We start from the raw sequence: 24,611 nt of genomic DNA, 5'->3' as shown, positions 1-24,611 counted from the left end.
CGTACCAAATATGCTATATTAGAACACATTTCTTTTTTTACTGTTGTTAGTCTAATTGTGGTGGTGTTTCAAAGCTTGACTGTCCCATATGTGGAACTCTCTTCTACCCTCACAGAGCAATTGGGTACAGACTAATTTGTCAAGTCCAGATTCAGGTTCCTGAATGTAGGTGATTGCAGTCCATGTGTGACTTGCTGTCTAAGTTTCCAATCATGTCTGATAGAACCTAGTCAATAGAGATGATGGATGCTAAAGATTGATTTAAAGTAATTCTGAAATAGCTGATTTTAGGCAGGAGAGCTTTGGCATCTAAATCTTGGTTTTACTATGCAAACGGAGCCCTACCCAACTCCATTTATTACAATAGTCTCCAGATCCTAACTAGTTTCTCTCTTTCATATGAGACAGAGAAAGGACTGGACAAGGAAAAGAAAAATCGGGCTTTGGAACTTTTGAAATTATTATAGCAGAAGATAATAATAATAATAATAATAATTTAAAAAATCTTATTCTGAGACTATGATTGAAAGGCAGCTAAAAATGTTAATCTAGAGAGTTGATACATGATCAGAGTTCTGCTCTGTATCCTAGTTGTTAGGCAACCAAAGTCAGAGATTCTTCCTGTTTTTCAAAGAAAGTTTCTTAATTATGGTTTTATTTGGAACTGGTATCTGAGGGCCTTTTTTTATCCTAGCCCAGCTTAGGGTATGCTGCTTTGTTTCTACTGAACCACTGTCCGTATTCAAGTTCTGACAGAAGATGGCTTAGCATAGGCACTTAATATTACCAAATGAAAATAAGGAGAAAAGTGTGCTAATCAAACAATTAAGAACAGCTGTAGCCAGTATTAAGTTGAATGCAAGATACATGTGAAGGAGTTTGGTATTTTTAAGATCTATCTCATTGAATACAAATCAGAAGACTGACTCAACTTTGAAACACCAGTTTAAATTGGCAGATGCTTGTCATTAATGATAAGTTCAGAAGATAACATGCAAGTCCAGATTCTGGAAGGCTTTTATTTTTCTGCTGTTTTATAGCTCAGGCACTGCAAACATATTCATGCTAGGAAAGTGGTTCTTTGAAGCCAATGAGAGTTCCTGCATGCGTAAGGTGAATACGTATGTATTTATTTCTCTAATTGGAGCCTAAATCAAGAGGAAGGGAAAGAAACTGCTCTGTTTAAAGCAAGTGTTTGTATCAGTTAAAATGTGTTCATATGTGCTTACAAATTACTATTGACTCATGATAGTAGCAGAAGCAGCATTTAATGCCAGCTAAATTTCATAACTCCAGCAATTGAGGCTCCTGAAAGATTAATGTATTCTGATTTTGTGAAGTTAAGTTTGGCTTTTTTTTTCCTACCTACCACCAAACCATAACAACAGCAACAAAAACCATTAACAAAAAAACCCACGTCAAGTAAAGGTCAGCAAATTAGTGGAGTATCCAAGCTTTCTTACAAATGTTAGAGGAATGATGAAACAGCTTTGGGCTTTATCAGTGAATATTGGTGAAAGAATGCCCAAGGGAACAGGAAATATCTGTTGCTATATCTGCTGCTTTATCTGTACATATGATGATGTCTTATCATCTAATGTCCCAATACCTAGACTTGGTCATCACTGGATAAATATGAAGCTGATGGTGCCTCTCAATGATTTTTTTTGTTTTATGTGTCATGATTAGCCTTCTTCCTGATAGATGATTGGTTCTTTGAGGTGATGCAAAACATACAGAGTTTGTCTTATAAACAAACATACTTTTTTATCTGAATTTAACAGAAAAGATAGTTCAAGAGGATAGAATGTTTCATTTTTAGGACTTTGTTTGAAAATTATGTGGGATATTTCATTTTAAAATCTTGTATATTTAACTATACAAATTTTAGCAAGCAAATGAGACCGAGAAGATTTTGTATTGAAGGGAATTAGGAAGGAATCTTTATAAAGAAAATAGTAACACTCTCAGTAGGCATTTTGTGTTGTGTTAATCATATTTTCTAAGCAAATATCTAAGTACTTTCTAAATTCTCTTTGCAGATTTTAGTTGCACACAGTTAAGGAGGAATCAAATAAAAGGATAGTTAAARCTATATGGTCAGCTGTAGTTTGTATATTAAGCAAGTGAGGAGAGAGATTATTTGCCTTGTCTAATTTCAATTTGCATAAGAAGCGCGTCCATTTGTTAGTGTTGCTCCTAGTTGAGGTACATGAGAGTAAACTCTTGATTTACATAACTAGATTAGCTCTTTATTTGGTGATGTAGAGCTAGAGTTCCATTCTGTAATCTGATGAGTAAATTATCAGTCTGTCTTAACGTAGAGGCTAAATCTGCACCTTTTTATACCTTTTCAGAAGTTTATGTGTTGCCTCAATTGAAATCCAATGTTCTCTTTTTTCAGAATAGCTGCTATATCTATAGCAACGAAGCTAACAGATCTACAGCTTGGGGATTCAGTGGAAATCAGTAGGCTTATTACAAAAAAAGAAATGAAACAGGCCAGGTAAGGAGATACGTGTAGAAATGTATTTGAAGCCCTTGTGTGTACCTGAAGCATAGGTGACATGCAAAATGTGTAATATGGTGATAAAAATGCCAGCTGTAATAGGAAGACTTGCAGTCTTCATATGCAGCCTGATTCTACTTCAGCAATACTGCTAAAAGAGTATTTTGCAATTCCTTAGTGGTTCATAGTTTTGCTTTCATGTAGAATGAGTTTTCTGTCATTGATTGGTGGTTATATTTATGTGTGGAACAATACAGCTGTGGTTTGGGAGTTTTTTTCTACTCAGCCAACTCATTGGAGTCCTTCTGGATTCTTTTTCAGATATCTAGACAGGACAATAGCTATTATCTTCTGTTTCAGCATCCAGTGTTTTTTTCTGGATTATTGATAGATCATATTTTCTCCTAATTKTCATCTTACTATTTTTAATATTTTTGTATCACTCTTTTAGACTTTTTTTTTGTATTACCCTTTTTAGAATTTTTTATGTTCGTATTTCAGTTTGATTGGTGCTTTGGTGTTCTCATCAAACACCAACGGGTGTGGCTGGCACCACAAGCAGGATTTTAAGTTCCAGTAACTCTTGTGACATAAGTTAGGTGATTTTCTCTTTTTCCTCATGTTCCTCAGGATTGGAATAGCTTGTCCTTTTACTTTTGGTATCATTCCTTTATGGAGCTGTCAACTTTCTCCAATATCCTTCTGTCAGAAGCTTTACTTACTGAAATCTTTGCCCTTGAAGTCCCTAATCTCTAATTTTAATTTATTGTTATTACCATGTCTTCTTTTTTATATTGAATTTGATCATTTCAGATAATATCAGTTTATTATGTGTGTTAAAATCTAATGTTCCTTTATATTGTGTAAAGTCAAAATAGTGAATTTCCCATATAGTAGCTTCATAAATTCCTGTRTCAAAAGCTAGGGCCAGCATACTTYAGGAACTTCAGCTATTGTAGTCATTGATGCATCTCTCTCTGTGTGGACAGACACTGCCCTTTCCTTGAACAGTTGAGATTACCAGAGATTACTTTTCTTTGTACCAGTCTTTCCTGATATCATAACTGTAGTAGGTAGCCTGTATTCAAGTACTGTCAGACAAAGTATTCTCCCTTCTCTCTTTCTGTCTACTGAATACTGGGACAAGGGGAAAAGAGATGGTGCTACATCAAATACTTAGTCTAAAATTTCTAGTTCATTGTCAAACTCCAGTATTTTCAAAGTAATGCACAAATCTGCTTCATTCATTTACAATAGCAATGTYTTCTGCAAGCTGCAGGGATTTTCTTTCTTTGTTTCAATCTCTTGTCCTGTCTGTAGATATTTTACACTTTAGCTTAGGTTTCTTATTAGGGCRTGGGGCTTTTCTTGTGACAAATTTGATCAGACTGAGAGTAGCTTCTCYAAACTGGCTACATTCCTCTTTCAGAGGAGGAGAAAATAATTCTTTAAGCAAATGCCTTTAAACAGTACCAGGTTGATCTTAAGAGTGCCTGTATGTTAGCTTTCTTCTGTCTTCTTCGAGAAAGCCATTGGAAGTTCTGGGTCCWGGAGCTATTTGTCTCCGAACAGTAGTACCTGTCACTGAATAAAACAGTTTGAACCAGTTTCCCCTGTAGATTTTTTTTTAATTTAAGGAAAAATTACTARGAGAATTAATATATGCAATGTAGGGGAAAGAAGTTTGTAACTGCCACTGAAATTCTGGCATTTCTTCTCTAGCATTTCAATCCCTCAAAATAAAACTATGAAATACTTTTCAAAGACGAGACGGAAAACTGAAATTCGTAACTGCAGACACTAGAAATTAGGGGTTCAGTTAAAATACTGATGTTTATGTTTCATCATAATCTTCCATACACTTGTCTAACTTTCCTCTTTTTCCTGACTGATGTTTTTTTTCTGATTCATAGGAATAAGTGACCTTGTGACATCTTCCACTGATGATTTCCAGTCCTTCCTAGCATCCTGTCAGTGCTCCTATCAGCTTCATTCTTTTCTCAAATTTTAGAATTTACCAATATAGCATCTAGTTCACAAGCTTTTTTCTTCAGTTCCAAGCGACGTTGGTAATTGTTGCTCCTGTTCAAGGCCTGGAGAAGGAATTGGGTGCTCAAAGATATTTGATTGTTGCTTGTTTGTTTATTTTTAGCTCTACTATCTGTTCTAATAGAATCCACTATTCTCACACACTCTCATTACTTCTTTAGACCATTATGATATGACACCAACAAGCTACAGATTGAAAAGTATGAGTAGCAGCAGTGATCTAATTGTATTCTTCTTTCATAATTCAGGTTGCAATGTGATGAAGAATGCTTAGCTCTTCAGAGGAACAGGTGGGCAGTTAACTTGCATGCCCTTTCCCCCTTTCCCCCTTTCCCTCTTTCTGAAGTAGTCCAGGTTTGGAAAGCTAATGCTATGTGGATAGGAAATCCTTTTCTGAATGACCTAGAGAACAGATAAATGTGGAGATTATTATTCCTGTTATAAAGATTTATGTTGAATGGTCAAAAATCTTGCTAGAATACTTTAGTTCTAAATGAGTAGTTTMAAATGCACAGACTTTTGCAAGTTGTTCATTTGTATTAGTAACCTSTAACTTTATTCTTCAATGACATGTGTGGAAGGCTGGGGGGATTTATGTTTTTTTTGTTTGCTTATATTTTTGTTATGTTTTGGGGTTTTTTCCTCCTACCTTCAAATTTAGGCGCCTTGCTGAAGCTCTTGAAATAGATGATAAATCTGATCCTTTTAATATCCGTTCTACTGGACCAAAGTACAGTGAGCTCTTAAAAGAAGATGCAAGGTATGTTTTCTAATGATGGCAGATGTCATAAATCAATAGTATTGAGAGGAAGTTGGGAAATGAACAATTCTATTTACTTTTCTAAAAACAACTGCCTTAGTAGTAGATGGCAGTTGAGACAAAGGAGTTGATGTGCACTTCTCAAGACCTCTGAAATGAGAACCTGAAAGGTAAAAAGTGCCTGACAGGTTGCTTTTGCTTTGTTCTGTAACAGGACCAGATTTAGAATACCATTTTATACTATGGAATACCATTTGGAATACCATTTTATGTCATTGATACTATGGATCGGTATCTGTACTTCTCGTATCGCTACTGCTTTTACACAGAACCAACTTCCATCTCAGTGCTCCTTATAAATGTTWCAAAACCAAGACAATGGCTAAATAATGAAATATGCTTTCATAGCCTGCCATTCTTCTTTGCACCAGTCTCATTTATTTTTTTACCTTACTGTTTTTATTTAATAATAAAGAAATGGAATTAATAAAAGGTTGGATGCAGAGTGAAGCCTATGTCAGTGTGACTGCATAGAGGGTTGCTAGACTACTACATCCTAAAAYGAGGCAATGTGAAATCAAGGTAATATCAAAAACATCACACCAATAAGTAGTTCGCAATCTGGAATGACAGGGAGGGATCAGACACATTTTTTTAAAAGATGCTTAGGTGATGAGTCATCTAAGTTTTTACCCTSTGTGTGTTTGTAGGCCTAACATACATTAGTTTTTACCAGGTCTAAGTTTTTTAGAACAGCTTAATGTGTTTTGTTCTTGCTTCAGTATTCTAAAGCTGCATAAATTTCATAGTTTTGTAAGGATGTTTGCTCCTTGAAAATCCTTTATTTAATTTGCTGATGTGTTGAGATAAGTGAAAATTTTACAAAAGCATCCACTCAGAATTTAAGAGTAAGTTGTGTCTTCTTTACTTCCAGCTTATGCCCCCACTGCAAAATAGAAGCTAAATGTTTTCTTTGTGGAGCTACTGTTTTATTAGTGTTTGCACCTAAAAGTGCTATTTTATAAAGACTATTCTTTCAGCTATGTATATAATATATTTTGCTTTACCTTTTTCAGTAAACACAGCACAYACTTTCAATACAATAAGAAAGTGAAAATTTTGCAGTGTGTGTGTAGTCTCTGTGTTTTTTTTGGAGTACAATTCTATCTTGTCTTTCTGCCAGCCACTACCCATCATGCAGTGTTCATTTTTTATGAATGGAACTGACCCGGGTTATGTACTCTATTCCAGATGGTCAAACAGATACCTTGAAAAGTAGCCATGCTTCCACACTCCACCTCTTCTCATTCTTTTAGTGATTTTACTTGTGTTTCCTTTGTAGCCACYTTATACTGGTAATTTACAATGAAGTATTATTCTTACTGATGCATAGCAAAGCAAAAGTTTTTGTTAATCCTCTAGTCAATTACTTTTTGTATTGAATTACTGGATTTCATTTATCTGATTTTAAAGATAAATATTTCTCTCCTTATATTAACATAGATCTCTTTACAAGAGAAACAATCTGCAATTTGTGCATCTATGACTTAAAGAATTTACTTCCCTGACTGCTCTCAATGATACTTTATCTCAGTAGTCTAGCAAAAGATTTGGTTTTCCATCATGATGTCAGGATCCAGAAATGGTATCTGTTACAGTATGTTTTTGAGGTGGCTTGGCATTCTGAATAATTTTTGACAGATCAATTTATTCCTGCTTGAGCGCATCGCTCCAGTAATGCAGGAGTTCAGGGCTTGTRGTTTTCTGCAAAGTCTAAGTTACATACGGAATCTTAGAATGATGGAGAAACATGGCAGATGCCTCCCTGTGCATTCRGAGTCACTGCCTCAAGAAAGCAGCAGCTGCCAAAGTCATTATTAGAATGTCGTATTATCTTCTTCAGGCAATTAATTGGTCTGTGTAGCTGATTCATTGTCAGGAGCAGAAAGAAATGTATATCTACAAATGAAGAAAACTTCCAAAAGCTGTGAGAACTCCTGATTTTGAGATGTTGTCTTTAATTACAGAACCCTAAAGCTCCCAAAATGTAGTACAACTCCAGGTAACAGGGAGAAGATAAGCAATTGTAAGCATGCCAAGATAATGTCTCCTTTTGTAGGACAGTGATACGAGAAGGTGGCATCAGTAATAGCATCTTAATGCTGACCTTACTGATGTGTTTCTCAGGATCTGATATGGAGTCAAAAGGACAGTCTCTCCACCATATAGCTTTACATGAGGAGATATTCTGCTGTGACAGGGAATCCCTCTTATAGAATGGAGATGACTGTACCAACTGAGCACAGATCAGGGGGTGCAGGTCCACTGGCTGGACACCTCAGCACTGATGTTTCTAAGAAACTCCAGAAACAGACACAGAGAGTAAGCAAATTCTCAGGTTGATCTGTTGACGTGATGTTGGAGGATAGACTGGCAGAAGTATCAATGTCCAGTTGGACATGGATCATGTTAAGGCTGCTATTTGATGAATTAAGACTACTGGAGAAAGAGAGAATACCTGGAATATCTARCCTGCTCTTCTGGAGCTACACAGAAGAGAATTTTCTTATTTTGCCACTATCTGTGCATGACCCCACTGTATAGACTATGAAAATTTCTGCTATTATAGATTCCTGAAGGGGAATATATACCCCAGTGTGTGAACTAGTTCCTTAGTACCCTTTTAAATATTACACATCCGATGCTTGTGGACCCTCTCATTGGATTGTTGGTTTCACTTTTTTCTTACCTGCCATGATCATTTCACCTCGAAATTTTAGTGTTCGTGGTCAGCATTCTGTGTAGTATGTGCTTCCTAACCTTCTGAATCCTGAGGGGATCAGTGGTTTTGGTTGGATTTTTTGTTGTTGGATTGGGGCTTTTTACTTGGGGATAGGGTTTTTTTGAATTTGAGGTTATTGGTGTAATATTCTTTCTAAAGCCTCATACCACTTGAGCTGACTGTATTTCACACCATAGGTGTCTGGGGGTCCCTTTCTTTTAATCTCTGCCAGTCCAGGTCCTTTTTCCAGTTCATCCAGTGTTTTACATCTCTGTACTAAAGACCCAGGAGTTCTCATAGCTACTTATAATGTCCAAGTACTGTTGCTAAACCTTGAAGTGTTTAAGTCCATTGTATTTGATCAAGTGAGGCTGGTAGCTGAGCTATTCAATGGTGTCGTTGTTTGGGACACCTTGGTCTTTGGATGATTCATTCACTTCAGCATCCAGATTTTTGGTAGGTCATCGACCAAAAATAGTTGTACTTGCTTTGGTAGGCACTTCCTGACTGGTTAAATTCTGCCATCATTCACAAAATGGTACTGTGGTATGGAATAGTGCCTAGTTTTTTAAGAATTATTTATTACAAACCAGCTTTGAGATGTAAAAAYTTCAGGTAGCCTTTTTTCCCCATGAGCATGGTGACCTAACAAATAACAACCTTACTTTTAGAGTTAGTTTACCTGCTTATTTAAGAACAGAGCACAAAGTGAAAGACTTGAAGTACTGTGACAAAGCTAGTTACAAAAACATACTGCAAACAAATCCTTAGTCTCTCACATCAAGAATGTTTTGTTTGCTTGCAAGTACCCTTATGCTGCTTCTTGCATTCTTAGTAATTTGTTGTGCTAAGTGAGCTGAAGACCAAAGTTAAGTGAACTTTTTCTCTGTCTTGGAAAAGAAACCCACTCTGCTTATCCTATCCCCATTTTTGTGTGTCACCATATTTTGCAATGAAGTAAATTGATGACAAGTAATTAAAAAACACCAAATGGCAACTTTAAAATCTACATKATTCATATAAAAATGTAGAATTGTATTGTCAGACAGTAGAGCCATGTCATAGAATTTTATTCTTGGTTCCAGTTGTTGAAGGGAAAATAATTATTTTTGCAATCATGATAACACACTAACAGTCATTTAATGTCAATGAAGCTTCTGTTTTAGTCAATTTTGTTCTTTAATTTTGTTCTTGTTGAAAAATATTACAAAATATGAAGATATTTTATCTTTGTACACTCTCTTGCCTGGTTAACCTAGAATGCTGTTCTTGCAGGAAGGATATAAAATTTGTCACTGACATTGAAAAGGAAATGAGAATGCTTGTGGAAGCTGTGAATAAGGTCAGTATTCAGATACTATATATGGCTTCTAAGAATTGGTTTTGTCTGGGGGGAGTTTGATATTCCTAAACTTTATTAATACTAGTAGTTATGCGTTGACACTAGATCCGTTTGGGCTCCATATAGTGCACAGTTGAATTRTAAAAAGAACAAAATTTTTAGGAGACCTAGTAGTTCAGGATCACTTTGGTGCTAAACTGCCCAAAGAGTCAAGCAGTGCTAGGCATTAATGCATCAATGGATTATTGTCCATTTTTGGATCACCATTAATAAAATATTAATTGTCATAGATGATGTTTAAATGTTCAGACTTCGAGGAGGAAAGTCAAGGTACTTCTGATCCCTCTAGTGGAGCTTGCTCATGAATTTTTTGATACCTTCCTGTATTTGCCAGAGCATGAGATTATCCCCTTTTTGTAAGAAAACCTGAATTCAGTTGCAGTGTTTGGGAGGCTCCGTATACTTACAGAGATTGTTACCRTAGACACAGTCATACATTTTTCAGTGACACCGCCTTCAAGTCTGTCAGATTAGCTTGCTGCTGCACTGTAAAGGACCCAGTATGTATGTTGTTCAAAGGACCATGTAAACTATACTATCTTCAGTTGCCCTTAGCTCAAGAAGGAGCTAATCTTCTGTAGAAGGTATAATTTCCATCCCCCTAGGCCCTAAGGACATTTACTTAACATTATTCCTTAAAAAAATTATGGATGATGTTTCTTAAACAATCTTTGTGCTTGTCCATCTGTCTAATGTTCTTGCCCATTGTTTTCATCAAAGTCTAAAATGAGTCAATCTGTGTCTGGTTATCACAGAGTGGGTAAAGTTGGAAGGGACCGCAGTGGCGTCATCCAGTCCAACCTTCCAGCTCAAGTAGGGTCRTCCTGGAACACATTGCATGGGATTGCATCCAGACAGTTCTGTAATATCTCCAGTGAAGGAGACTCCATAACYTCTCTGGGCAATCTGTTTCAGTGTGCAGTCACTTGCACAGTAAAGAAATTATTCCRTATGTTCATGTAAAACTTCCTGTGCATCAGTTTTTGCCTGATACCTCTTCTCTTGTTTGTTGACACTATTAAGAAGAGCCTGGCTACATCCTCTTGAGATTCTATCTCCAGATACTTACTGACAAAAGAAATAATAATAAAACCCAATCTGTCATCTCTTCTTGAGGCTAAATAGGCCCAGTTCTCTCAGCTTGTCCTCGTGAGATGGTCCAATCCCCTGTCATCTTTGTAGCCTTCTGCTGGACTTRCTCCAGGAGCTCTATTTCTCTCTTGTACTGAAGAGCCCAGTACTAGGCACTGCATTCCAGGCAAGGCCTCACCAGGGCTGAGTAGAGAGGCAGGATCATCTCTCAGGACCTGCTGGTCRCAGTCTTCTTAGTGCACCATGTCATTGGCCTTGTGTCACAAGGGCACCATGCTGTCTCATGGACAGCTTGTTGCCTACCAGTACCTCCAGATCCTTGTCTGAAGAGCTGGTTTCCATCAGGTCAGTCCCCAGCCTGTACTGGGGTGCAGGACTTCCTCTCTGCCCGTCCCCCCAGCCTGTTGAGACCTTTCTGAAGGGCWGCACAACACTCTGTGRGATGCCGGCCACTCCTCTCAGCTTTGAGTCATCAGTGAACTTGCTGAGGAGGTATCTGCCCCTTCATCCAAGTCATTGATGAGTAAGTTAAAACAGTATTGGAGCTGGTACTGACCACTGGCGAACACTGCTAGTTACAGCCCTCCAACTAAATCCTCTGCCACTGAACACAACTCTCTGTAGTTCAGCCAGTTCTCACCATATTCACAATCCTCTCATCCAGTTTGCACTTCCTGAGTTTACCTATGAGGATGTCAGAGGACACAGTATCAAAAATCTTTTTGAAGTCCAGGTAGATAATATCTGGTGCTCTCCCCTTATCTATCCAGGGGATGGATGGATGGATGGATGGATGGATGGATGGATGGATGGATGGATGGATAGATAGATAGATAGATACATAGATAGATACATAGATAGTTGTCTTATCGTACAGTTAGATTGGTTAAGCATGATTTTCCGTTGGTGAATCTGTACTAACTAACCCTGATCACCTTCTTGTCATCCCACAATTACCTTCAGGATGCACCATTCCCATCTCCTTTCCAGAGACTAATGTGGGACTGTGTTGGTTTTACATGGCCTAGTTTCTGATGGTGGGAGTGGGGGGCACCCACAGAGGTGGCTTCTGTGAGAAGCTGCYAGAAGCTTCCTCCATGTCTGGCAGAGCCAATACCTGATGGCTCTAAAGATAGATATGCCACTGGCCAAGGCTGGGCCAGTTAGAAATTATGGTAACACATCTGTTAATAACATATTTAAGAAGAAATCAAAACAAAGGGGTGGTGCAGCTTTAATTCCAGCTAGAGGAGGAGGATGTGAGAACATGTAAGGGAAGCAACATGAAGACACCAAGGTCAGTGGAGAAGGAGGAGGAGGAGCTGCACCAGGCACTGGAGTAGAGATTCCTCTGCAGGCCATGGTAATAACCATRGTGAAGCAGCTGTGCCCCTGGAGGTTCAGCGCGTGGAGATCCACGGGGAATGCAGAGATTGATTTGCAGCCCGTGGGAGAGGTGCCCACACCCAGAGCGGGTGGATGCCTAGAGGAGACTGTAATCTGGCAGCAGATGCAGTGGAGAGAGGGGGCCTCTGCTTCCAAGGTGAAGCAGCCTGTCCTTGAAGGTCTGCACCCCATGAAAGAGTAACCCACGCTGCAGCAGTTTCGAGAGGACTTTTTGCCATGGGAGGAATTCACATTGCAGCAGTTTTGGGAGGACTGCTGCTTGTGAGAACAGTTCATGGAGAACTTTCTCCTGTGGGAAGGGATCCCATGGTCTCACAGGGGAATGGTTTTCCTCCCTGAGCCAAGTGGAAGAAAACTTTGGGTGATGAACTGACCAAAGGAGTCAGTGGGAAGAAGGGAGGAGGTTGGGGAAGAAAAGTGTTTTTAAGGGCTTATTTTACTTCTCATGATCCTGTTCTGATTTTGTTAGCAATAAATTCACTTTGTATCACTAAGTTGAGCCTGTTTAGTTCTTGAAGTGTTTTCTCCCAGTCCTTAGCTCACGAAGCCTTCGTTAAATTTGCTCTCCTATGCCCAGTTGTAGCAGGGGAGGGTGAGTGAGTGACTTTTCATGGGTGCCTGGCATTGGCGAGTTCAAACCACAACAGACTGACTGGCCTATAGTCCCTTGGGGTCATTCTTCTTGCCCTTTAGGAGAGACTAGGGTGATTGCTTTCTTTAAGTGTTTATGCACCTCTCCTGACCACCAATTACTTTTCAAAGATGATTGTAAGCAGCCTTGCTATGATGTCCACCAGCTCTCTCAGCATTCCTGCAKGCATCCTGTCAGGGCCTATGGCCTTGTGAATATCATGTTTGCCTAGGTGTTCTCTAACCTAGGTGTCTCTCTTTGACTTTGGTCAAAGTCTTCTTTGACCAACAGAAACCCTTCCAATATTCCTTCACCCTGGTCTCTTGAGTCAGAGATTCTTGAGGGCTTGTCAGTGAAGACTGATGCAAAGAAGGTGTTCATATATTCCATCTTCTCTGTGTCCTCTCTTGCTACTTCCATTTGGTAATAGGCCYACATTATCCTTAGTTTTTCTTTTGTTATTGATGGATTTAAGCCCTTTTTTCTATCCTCGACATCTTTGGCCAGATGTSATTTCAGATGGGCCTTGGCTTTCCTTGTCTCATTTCTACTTACTTTTACAACTTSTTTATATTCATTCCAAGTGGCCTGACCCTGCTTCAATCTCCTGTATATTTCCTGTTTGAGTATTTGAACYGGGTATTCCTAGTTCATTCGAGTAGGTCTTTTGCCCCCTCCTGTTAGCAATTTTGCTAATTGTCCCTCCAACCTCAGATACTTGAAAGTAGATGCATGGAATAGTTGTTTGTTATCTGTATTGTTACGCCTAAGAATAATTTGCCTAGTGTGTTGCTGCCTATGGTTATCCTATTTTACATATTCCTTTGCATAACCTTTGTCATACACACATATGTACACAAGTGTGTACATGTATATATTTCTATATATAATTGCATATTCCAAATATATGTTTATACTAATATCAAACTTAGTTACTCAAGATATGTAATTACATTAAAAAAGAGGCAACCACAGGTCTTGAATTTGCAATTAGTGACATCAAATATGCCAGAACAAGAGTATCAGAGAGCTCAAGTGCATCTCCAGTGCTTTAGTTCTCAGTGCAAACTATTTGTTAAATAATRATCCTACAAAGCAGACAAATGGTGTCTGTTAAGGAGCATCTACATTGCAGAAGAGAAGGAGAATATGAAAATCCACATCTCTCCGTCTTTTCCYTGTCTGACCTAAGGGGAGATTTACCCAGTGTACCCAGCTTTTATCAGTATCGGCATGAACCATTGAGGGCCATGGGACAGTTCAGTATCTCAAGGATCAGTTCTGTACCATCTACCCATCAGGCTGTAGGGAATTGCTATTCCATAAATGTATGAGAAGCTCCCAAAAATCAAGTTACATTTCAGAAGGGAGGAAATTTTTTCAGGGGTTGAGGTGAGATTGACCAGCAAGTAGCTCCATGCCTGTCTTGAAGATAAAAGTGAGAGCATGTGTTGAGGCCATGCTCCAACTCTGTTTTCCTTCAAAATTGTGGCATGTATGGTATGAAAGGGAGTATTTCCCATGCACTGTAAAGTTAATTTGCCCTTGTACTCAGTTCTTGCATAACTTTTCTTTTTATTAATGTGTGAGTCTCAGAGTCTTTCTTTTCTCTCTTGTGAGAGTCATGTTTCATCTTGCTAACCACAGTTTTTGTAGGTAAGGATTGAATTAATATGTGCAACATGACATTATGCAGGGAGACTGGTCTTAGTTGTTTTTCTGCCATGATCCTCAAGTCCTCTTGATGCTTGAGTCTCTGGTTGTTTGTTTACTATGATTCCTAAATACTCTCTGACTAATTCCTAAATATGTGGCTTGTTTTCTTTGTTTCTAGATGTAGAACTTGTATTAAAGGATTTTGCATGGTAATATATCAAGCATTCATGTAGCTTTGCTTGTATCAGTACTATGTCTTTCATACTGATTGCTGTCACTTATGCTTACACGTTTTACTTCTACTTTATTTTTTCTGCATTGTACCTTTGGAGATGCCCACTTCAGCTTAACGGGATAAATGAGTAATAGAAGGATTTGATACTTGTAAGTTTTAGCATTAATATGATTCAGCTCTGTCTATCATATATGACTTTGCTTGCCTCATAAACATCTGTTGCCCTACAGTCATCAGTATGTACTCTATCTAGCATAGCAGAGTTTTCATTGTTGATACCTGTAAACAGAAAAGACAGAGAAAAGGTATATCCCACTCTTGTCCTCATAGGACAAGAATTGTGGCCATCATCACTTTTTTAAAGCAAACATACTAGTCATCACAAATAGGTACAGAATCTACAGAGTTCTTCAAATGCTTATGTTTATGCTGGAAATTATGTAATAGCTGGGTGGTTTAGTATGTTAATTGCAAAGTAAAGATAATGTTCTTTCAACATGTGATTACACTGAAGACTTACAGAAATGGTTTACCACCATTTATAGTGCAGTTATGATTTGTAACTTAGCAATTTTATAATATAAAAGGAGACAGATATTAACCCTTTATTTTCASCATAGCTGCAATGTAGCCCTGATGACTTGTTCCAATACATGTGGTGGTCTTTACATTAATTTYGGGGCTCACCTTTTGTAAATTCATATTGATTGTTCCCAGGGACTTTTTTCCTTCATGTACCTTAAAAACAGATTTGAATTTTAGCTAATCAGCCAATAGTTCTTAGTTGTTTTTTTTTTGTTTGCTTGTTTGTATATAGTTGCAACAATTACCTTTCTCTAGTCATTGGGTTCTTACCCCATCACAGTCTTTCAGAGGTGATGAAGAGGTGGGATATCATCATGGTCTCTCAGTGACCTTAAATGGACTGCCCMAAGTCCCAGGAACTTAAGTAGGTTGGGATTTCTGTAGAAGCTCTGACTCAAAGTTTTTCTACTATGCAAGTTTGTTTTCCCCTTGAATCTTCTCTGTAGACCCAGAGACCTAGAAGACTTCATTAGTGAAAGTTAAGGAAGTGTCCTGAATCCATGAAAGCAAACTGAAGCACTGAGTGACTCATCCTTATATGCATTTGATGTTATATGTTGATCCAATCCATTAAGTACATGGGTTCATAGGGCTCTGCTTTTTGGTTTTTTTACTGTTGGTGTAATAATTAATGTTGAATCAAGCATTATCAGTTTTCATTAACTGATTGAAACTAGACCTTTGGGATTTTATTTAATAAAGAATCTACTGATGCCATTATATGAGGGTCTTTGCAGATAAATAGCTTCTTTTGTAGAGGGAAGTGATTGATACATTTGACATCTTTATAGCTATCTGCTATCTGCAATATGTGCACTGTGAAGCCAGTCTGCAAAATAAAACTAGATCAGATGTGAATTTGGCAGGTCATTCTGAAAAATACAAATTCAGATAAAAATAACTTTGTATTATTTTTTTGGGGATCTGAGAAGAATTATTGTAATCAGGATTTTTATTTCAAACTTAAAAGATACCCTTATGTGGGTGTGTGTATACTTTGGGGTGATGGAAACAATAGGAAACAYACAATTTAATTTTGGGGAATTAAATGAATACTTTCAGAAGAACTTTCTGTCAATACTGATGTCTTAGCAATTTGTGATAGTARTTTTGTCATAGCAAGATTTTAGAGGTAGAAGCACTTTCTTTCCTTGTTTTCTTCCACCTGGCTCTCCTGATGGAAAACTTGACCTTTTATTTTTCTTCTTTCTTAATTTCTTCTGTTGAATTTAGGGCAAGCATACAAAGAAGAGTCATTGTTACCCACCAATGAACAGAGATCACCGCAGAATCATCCATGAATTAGCTCAGGTTTATGGCATTGAAAGTGTGAGCTATGACAACGAACCAAAGCGCAATGTTGTTATTACTGCAGTAAAGTATGTAATCCATTGTTGTTTTCAAATCTTTTTGTATAGTTTAAATAATTCGATGGGGTTTTATCACTTACCATAATGCGTTTATGTACAATGCAATTTGCAAAATGCCCTGATTTCCAGTAGAAATTATTTTTAAGCAGTTTTTGAATTGATAGTTTCATGGACTCATTTTCACTACTCAAATAAATCTTCAGAGAAGAAAACTTAATTGGAAATTAAAAAGCTAAGAAAGTACTTTGCAAGATTGTTTTCTATTCATCTTACCCATAATTTTTTGTCATCAGCTAAATTTGATAGAGGTATCAAAATAATGTATGTAATAAAATTTCATGAAAACTAATTGCTGGGTTGAGAAATCATACTTAAATTTACACCACCTTTGAAAAAATCTGGTTATTGTAACATACTTCTTCATCTATCAGAACCTGCCACAGAGTATATTCCCTTTTTAGTTAATGGAAAGACAGGGAACTGGAATTACTGCAAATTGAAGAAACTTCTTAGCAAAAATAAACATTTTTGAAGAACACTCGTAGAAGGCAGTTCATAGTAGAGAAGAAAATGAAGGGAATATAGCTAGGGAAAAAGCAAGCTGGTTGCACTAGGGACATAGTATGGGAAGGCTTTCTGGTGTCAGGGCTTCATTGATTGTGCTCCTTACTCAGCAGCATATTTTGTTGAGCACTGTCAAATTGTGGTTATTTGACAACCAGTTGTTTTTAACTGTAGTAATAAGAAACCTGTCATCTTCCACGCTATTGGAGTGCCATAAACTAGTCCTGAACTTGTTCATCAGTTGGTAGTTTAGCTACGATCTTGATTTTTTCCAAGAGAGATAGAACATTACCTTGATCTTACAATGTAAGATAATTTTTGTTTCAAGTAAAGGAAGATGAGCAAAGGGTTCATATTTGAAAAAGCTTATTTTAAAAAAATAAATGAATAGGGAGGGGGAGGCAGGATGAGAAATTAGTGACGAAGATAAAAGGAGCAGGGCAGATGATTGTGCTTTACAAGCAAAGGCATATGCTGAAAGCTGAGGATGGGAGGCCTTTCTCTATGGTTTTAGAAGAGATTGCACACTTGCTCCTTCCCTTATGTTGTTCAGGGAATAGCATACTATGTGGAATGCACATGCTTCTATTTAATTACTGCTATTCTTAAAAGACACTGAGTGGTCTACTGAGAGTATTCTTCAGCTGCATGGCAATATTTCTTAATTCAGTGGATTAATCCAAAGCTTCTTCTTATTTTCTTTTTATTTGCCACTTCTTCAAGATAGAAAAAAACGCTGTAGCTTCAGATGAGTAACAGTTCAAGTTCCAGGATGATAATTTTGAGTATTTCACAATGGCTTCTTCAACTCTTAGAGCTAGTAATTACCATAAAGTCAAAATGGTTTTGTTTCATTCTGTCTCAGGAATGCCTCTGAATTTCTTTTATGGGCTCCTTCATGTATAAATAAATGAAAATCATTCAGGCAAAAAGGCTATTCCTTCTCTTCATACCACCATTGTGTCATTCAAATGGTAACATCCCTATACATGTAGGTTAAAGGACTGAGAAAGTCTCCTTGACGCTAAGAAAGCTTCCTGCAACCAGGCTTCTTCCTCTTCCAGAGATCATGGGGCAAACTTCATAAACCTGCGTTGCCCTCAGCCTCTGCTTCCATCATCATCAGTAAAAGTTGGTTGTATTAGCTGTATTAGAATCTCTGATGTACAGCATTGCCCATATATAACCACCAAGAAGATGATTTCTAGTATTGAGTGTTAAGCTTCATCTGAATTAACGTTCTGGTGTCACTTGAAGTGTAAGACCCCTAGTGAATCCTTGCAAGTGCCCTTCTCTGTGCTTACATGTAGGTCATCTTTGCAGTCACCATGTTTTGAGCAGTTGCAATGCCAGTTTCTTTCTGGGAGGTTCAGAGGTAATGTCCAGTCTGTTATGATGAAAAGGGTAGAGCTTTCCTTTCCAAGTACACACTTGTGTTTCACTGTACCTGTCAGTGGTTTTTTGAAGTTTTTTACTCAGATGAATAAAACTTTCCTCTTTCTCCAAATAACTAGGGATTCCAGAGCCTGTTAAAGGGGTGTCTGCTTGTTTTTATGYAGTGACCAGTATTTAAGCAGCTTGTATGGACTTGAGACATCCTGGAAGTGTTTTAAAGAGCRGTCATCCCTGTAAGACCCATCATTTTCCTGTTATTTCCAGGAAGAACATTAGGGTCTCAGTTTCTCCTCAGGAATAAGGGGACTTCTCAAGGAGGTGACAAGGTCTCACATGGTTCTCACTGAGAAAGCCACATGCTGCCACAATCTTACTGACATGTTCTCTGGGTTTTTTTTCACCCAGGATTTTATGTCCTTTTAATGAGGTCAGTCTGGAAATGGTTCAGAAATGGTTACCTAGCTGTAGGCTATACAAGAGCAGCAGGATCAAAGACCTAAGGAAATTAAAACCCCTGTAACAACAAGGAAAACTCTTATCAGATCATGACAATTGCATCACAGAAAGAAAAAATTGCACATCCCAGGGGCAGGGTTGAAAGGAAAGTATATGTTCTAAGGAAACAAAATTATGCTTTGACTTCTTTCAGTTTTTCTGGGCATGTTTCAGTACTTGAACTCCAGGTACAAATTCATTTTACTTAACTGTCTCCATAACCTTTCTGTATCTGAAATAAATTCACATTCAGTTTGACAGGAATTATGAAGACTACCTGAAGGTACTGTTGTTTCTTTAAGAACTTTTATTCTTTCACTTCTAGGAATTTTATCTTCTGCCATGAGGCAAAACCTAACTTTGTCCCCACTCCCTTTTGCAATCACAAAGGCCAATTATAATGCAATGGCTCTTGACACATCTGCAACTTCTAAGAATTTTAAAGCCATTTAGGTACTACTACTGCTATTGATCACCAGCCAAAGAGATTTTAACAGCAGTCCTATTTAAGAAAAGAGCTACATAATTTTCTTACTGTTTTTTCCTTAAATGTGGACATTGTTGGCCCTGAGAATAGTATGTGTTGCTTCTGTTWTGCTTCTGTTATGGCATAAAATGTATGAAGTTTAAACAATCAGGAGATTGTTTAAGAGCCAATTTGCTTCATATTTCCACCTCAGTTGTTACCAGTTTTTGGAGACATTGTTCASAGAGATCTCATATGTCTAAAAGCAGATGGCTCATTGTTACAAGACTGTATGGAATAAGTCTGGGTAGATTAATGGACAAGGAATTTTTCTAGTAGTTCATACCAAAACAGATCAATGCTGATCCATCCTATAGGTACAAAAATTGAGCTTCCAGTCTTGAAGAAGATTTTGACTCCTGATTTCCACAGTTCAGTTTTATACAACAGGCTATCCTGTCAGCACTAGCACGGTCTTAAAATCAGCCGATAGTTTATAGCTTTTCCCTGTACTGCTGTTAMAAATGTGTCATCTCAACTTTGTTGCTTGGGCCAGGGAGTTGGCTTTTTTTTTTCCTTACTTTGAGAAGAAGTTAATGAAATGAGGAATGGCAACTTTCATATCAAAATGTCCAAAATATTTGGACAGCYCTTTGTTCTCATATGAACAGTTCTTTTACAACTGATGGGTTAGGTAGGGTCTGCTTTCTTTCTTATTCCTGGTAATTAATTAATCAAAGGKTTTCTTTTTTTTTTTTYWTTKTCCATCTGTTTAGTTGAATTGAGTTGTTTAGGGTTTTTCCATGGGTTAAATATGGGTGACTGTTTCTCTCTTTTTTTTTTCTTTAACCAATCAATGTGCCACCAAGGTATACAGAAAGTGGTGCTCATTTTGCTGGGGTGTAAGTTTATAGGTGTTTGTCTTTTAAATTCCTTGTGGTTTCATGACAATCCAGTTTGCTGTATATCTCTCCTGCTTTTTTGTTTTTTTTGAGGGATGCTAAATTTTATCAAAGTTAAAACAGGTCTAGGCCTTGATGTGACCAAAAGCAAATTTGGTTCCTGAATAATCTCTAATTGTCCACAAGGTTTGCTGTATTATCCCTCTACATCCTGGAAACATGTAACTTTGGAGCAGAGCTGCTGATTTATTTTCTTGAAATGCAGGAACATTATCTTTCTTCAGTAAAATATTTTTTAGCTAATTAGTAGAAATTAATGCACATGTATTCTTCCAAATGTTCTGTTTCCAGCATTTCAGAGCTCTTTTTTTTATCTTTTACTATACAAGATTTATTCTGATATTCTAGAATAAGGATAGACATCTTACTTTACTTGTTGAAGGCCTTTCTAGCCTTTCTTTATTTTTGCTTATTTACCTCCAGGCAATTTGCTTTCCATGTTTTTGCACATCACAGTTGATAAAAATGAAAGAAGACAACAAAATACCCTCCCATCTACCTCTGTTGTTTGTTTTTTATTCAGTAAGAACTCTACAGGTGACATGTAACTAAAATGGCAGTTGTGAGCATTTGGTTTTACATGGCAGGCTTAGAGCTAAAGGAGAGAAGGATTTTTTAACAGTTTCAGACAAGAGGGGAAAATTAGCTGTTCTCAGCTGATAGGACTGTAATATACTTGCTTATACATAGTTAAAATGTACATGTAAATGTAATCTAACCGTGAAAAAACTGGTCATTGGCAAGTAACTTTATTTCCAAATAATAAAAGCTTTCACTGTTGGGGAGATGGGGACACTTTTTTAATTGGTGACCTATGTTTGTAAGATTCTGTAGTTCATTTGAGTAGATTGTCAGTATTCAGTTTAAAATGATACTGAAAGGGGTTCAGTGTTCACCACTTTATATTTTAGTGGACTTTTGACAGCTCAAAAGTGGAGTTTTTCATCGATGTTGCCACAGTATCACAACCATTGGCCCTTAAAAACAGACTGATATAAACAAGATATGAAATAAAAAAGATAAATATGATGAAAATAAGAAAAATATTTAATTTTTGTAAGCTCTGAAACAGAACTGGCATTCATTTATGTACTGATGTGAGATTTCAACTGCTTAGAGCTCTGAGGGAAATGAGGAAAAACTATGAATTGTCAAGTATGTGACAAAGCATGGAACTCAACATGTGCAGATTTTTGGAATTATAACAATACACAACGCATTGCTTTGCAGAATTTTTGCTGTAAATCAGTATGTAATTTTGAAAGGAACAAGATGAACATGGTATTCATCAAGTAAGAATTYAATGTAATTAGCAAACATAGAGTCTCGTGATCTGGAGGAGTTTATTTAAAAATGCATGAATAAAGTAAGGAGGGAACATTATTTAGTGCTTGACATAGAATCATGTAGCTAAGGAAAAGGCCCTTAAGATAATTGAGTCCAATTGTATGATCAAGTCTACCATTAAACCAAGTCCCTAAACACTGTATCTCCACATCTTTTAAATACCTCCAGCAATGGTGACTCAAGCAGCCTGTTCCAGCACTTGGCAAATCTCCGAGTGAAGAAATTTTTGCTGATACCCAATATAAACCATTGAGGAAAGCAGTTCAATTTAGTGTACAAGAAGTAGTTTGGTCTGAAAATATCAGTAGCATGGGTTTAGGGGAAAGTGCATGAAGAGTAAGAAATTTACCTTGATAAGGTTTAAGAATTTTAATTTATTCAGCTTACCTGCCCCCAGAAAAAAATGAAGAAGAAACTGTGAATGGGGAAGATGTTGACAGTAGAAGCTCCTTCCGTCTTKCATTTAAACCATCTGAGTGAAATAAGGCAAACTCACTCTTAAAAGTGGCTCATGAATTTAGAGAAAATTTTAAGAGATCTCCACAATCTATTAGAGATACAGTGTGTTTGGTAATTATTTGGAATTTTTTTTAATTAGATGCCTTTCTGGAACATCTTTCTAGGAWTTTTTTCCTGGGTGTTGGGGGTTGWTTGTTTTCAGATTTTTTTTATTTTAATATCCTTCCTCTTTCTCCAGCTATTGCAGCCTTTGGACACAGATGGCCAACTGAAGTTGAGTCATTCATAGCCTAAAACATACAAGTTTATGTATAGTGCTAAAGTGCACTGTCCTCCTGTACTGGAGAATATACTGCTCTGTAACCATAGTGATGGGTGACCCTTACACAGCAGATGGGACAGGCACAAGTGTGATGCTTCATTGTGTGATGGCAATCACATAATAGATTGTAATTTSTGTGGAAGACAGAAAAAGCTGATATTTTAATTATCCCACTCTAATGCATAATGGGTTTTTTTTCTGGTCTGGTTCACCTTGAATTGCTTACATAAAGAGGCAGTGTTGTTTGGGAGAGTGCTGCTTAGTAAAGTGCTGTGATCAATAAGTTTTAACATGATTTGCTGCCAGAGTTTGAGAAGGTGCTTCCAAAACTTTGGCTAATATGTTGTAAAGTTTCAGTGAACCGTGTTCACAGGGTGCTGAGTTAAGCTATTAAATTGTTCATTCTAATTCTTTGTTCTTTGAAAGAACAAATATGTTGCCCTAGAGTATAAGTGTTGCAGTTTTGCTATTTTAACAGTTGATCATTAAGTGTATTTCATAGTAGAAAGGAATTGTGGACCTCCCATGCAGAAAAGGAGTCTGAGTACCARTGCTCAAATCTAGTAAGCTGATACTGCATGTTTTATAGACAGCAATGAAGAGACATTTAGACTAGTGGATATCTTCCTGGTAATGAAACTTTGTGCAATGTTGGTCTCCATGGTTGGAAAATTAAATATTTGAATAGATGATTAAAGAATACAARTATGAACTCCTACACCAAAACTGCTACTTACGAATATTACTCATTCCCAACTTTTTAATGAATGTTATTTCCTATTGAATTAAATAACCTTTCTTTTATTTCTTTAGAGGGAAATCCATTTGTCCGAGCAATACCTTAACTTCTGTGCTAGATAAAGAAATGCAGAGCAGGCCTGCACCTCCTCTTCCTCATTACAAACAAACAGATAAGTAAGGAATTTGGATTTAAAACTGTATTCTTCAGTGTTGTGCTGAGTTACCCAAGGAACMTGTTCCTATACTTCAACTTTGTATACCCTGTTTCTTCTTTTTTCCCAACCCACACACAGCTTTGGAGCTTGCAACATGCACTAAAATGTTCTTTCCTCAGAAGTAAGCGTGTAATTAAGTGATAAGAAAACATAGGATTGGCTGTGTGAAATAGGGGTAGTGGTACAAGAAATATTACRGGGTTTTAAAATTATTTTCTAATGAATATGAGATTGTTAAAGGTAAAAAAAATAGAATCCCAACCTCTGAAACAGCTCTCTCTTCCCAACAAAGACTAATGTCTTACTGGCATACAATTMTTTATTTGAATGGGTAGTAAATGGATTTTTCCTGTGTATATATCACTACAYAGTTGATTAAAGGTGAGCTACCATTTTTATCAGATAGTGAGAACTACTGAAGATGGGATATATAAGGCATCTTAGCGAATAGTTTTAAAAGAACAGTCTTTATTCTGTGTGACCTGCCAGCTTCAGATACCTGAAGTTATCTCATAGTTATGATTTTTTTTTTTAATGGATGGCTTGTTATTTGTTCAGGTCTACCTTTCAGAGGTGTTTTCCTCCCAAATTTTTTCCAGATTAGCATCTGAAATCATGTTCAAGTACCTTTTRCAGAAAGGGACAGCTTAATGTTGCAGTAACTACTATTGGTAGGTGCTGCTGCAATACGAAATAGGCTGTTCTGAGAAAATTTAAATTGTTTCAGAGCTAAGCATCTAGAGTAACACACATCTCTAAAAGGATTGCTTAAGGTGTAACTCAATGTGAATTTTAAACAGGTTGTTTCTCTTCATTTCCACTTCTGTGGGATTACTGTCTTCAGTGACCCTGATTAATGCAAATGAGTTATGTAGCAAAATTAAATAAMGGGCTTTCGCCACTTATTTTTCATGACTAGAAGTAAAGTTTCTTTAGAAATCCTTAAATCTAAAAAATCTTYTGGAAGATGTCATGCTGTCTTATTGAGAAAAATCTCTACAGTGCTGGGCATTGCTATTACCATGTATTTTTTGTTAGTCTTGCTTCTGAAAGCAAGCAGATTTGATCATCAGCTCACTTTAACAGTATTAAAAATTTTGAACATTAGGTCTTCAGTACAGTWTCATTTTTGTAATAAATATTACTGKTAAATTATATTTTCAGGCA

At 37.1% G+C, this 24,611-nt stretch overlaps 1 protein-coding gene across 2 annotated transcripts in view; it reads left to right on the top strand.

Moving 5' to 3' along the window:
- NFX1 (nuclear transcription factor, X-box binding 1) overlaps nt 1-24,611 on the top strand; it is a 71,064-nt gene that overhangs the window by 43,270 nt on the left and 3,183 nt on the right. The window contains exons 18-23 of one of the 2 annotated variants that reach the window (XM_057367464.1): nt 2,405-2,506; nt 4,807-4,848; nt 5,220-5,318; nt 9,376-9,442; nt 16,342-16,487; nt 23,302-23,403. In XM_057367464.1, the coding sequence (XP_057223447.1) occupies nt 2,405-2,506; nt 4,807-4,848; nt 5,220-5,318; nt 9,376-9,442; nt 16,342-16,487; nt 23,302-23,403 (558 nt within the window). Of the gene's footprint in view, nt 1-2,404; nt 2,507-4,806; nt 4,849-5,219; nt 5,319-9,375; nt 9,443-16,341; nt 16,488-23,301; nt 23,404-24,611 lie in introns of those variants that run through there. The other variant, XM_057367465.1, reaches the window with a different exon arrangement.

This window comes from Malurus melanocephalus, unplaced genomic scaffold, assembly GCF_030028575.1.
Source record: "Malurus melanocephalus ecotype Western Australia unplaced genomic scaffold, MMel_1.1 scaffold_79, whole genome shotgun sequence".
NCBI lineage: Eukaryota > Metazoa > Chordata > Aves > Passeriformes > Maluridae > Malurus > Malurus melanocephalus.
The sequence above is the reverse complement of the archived record's forward strand: the minus strand, read 5'-3'. Positions and strand labels throughout refer to the sequence as shown.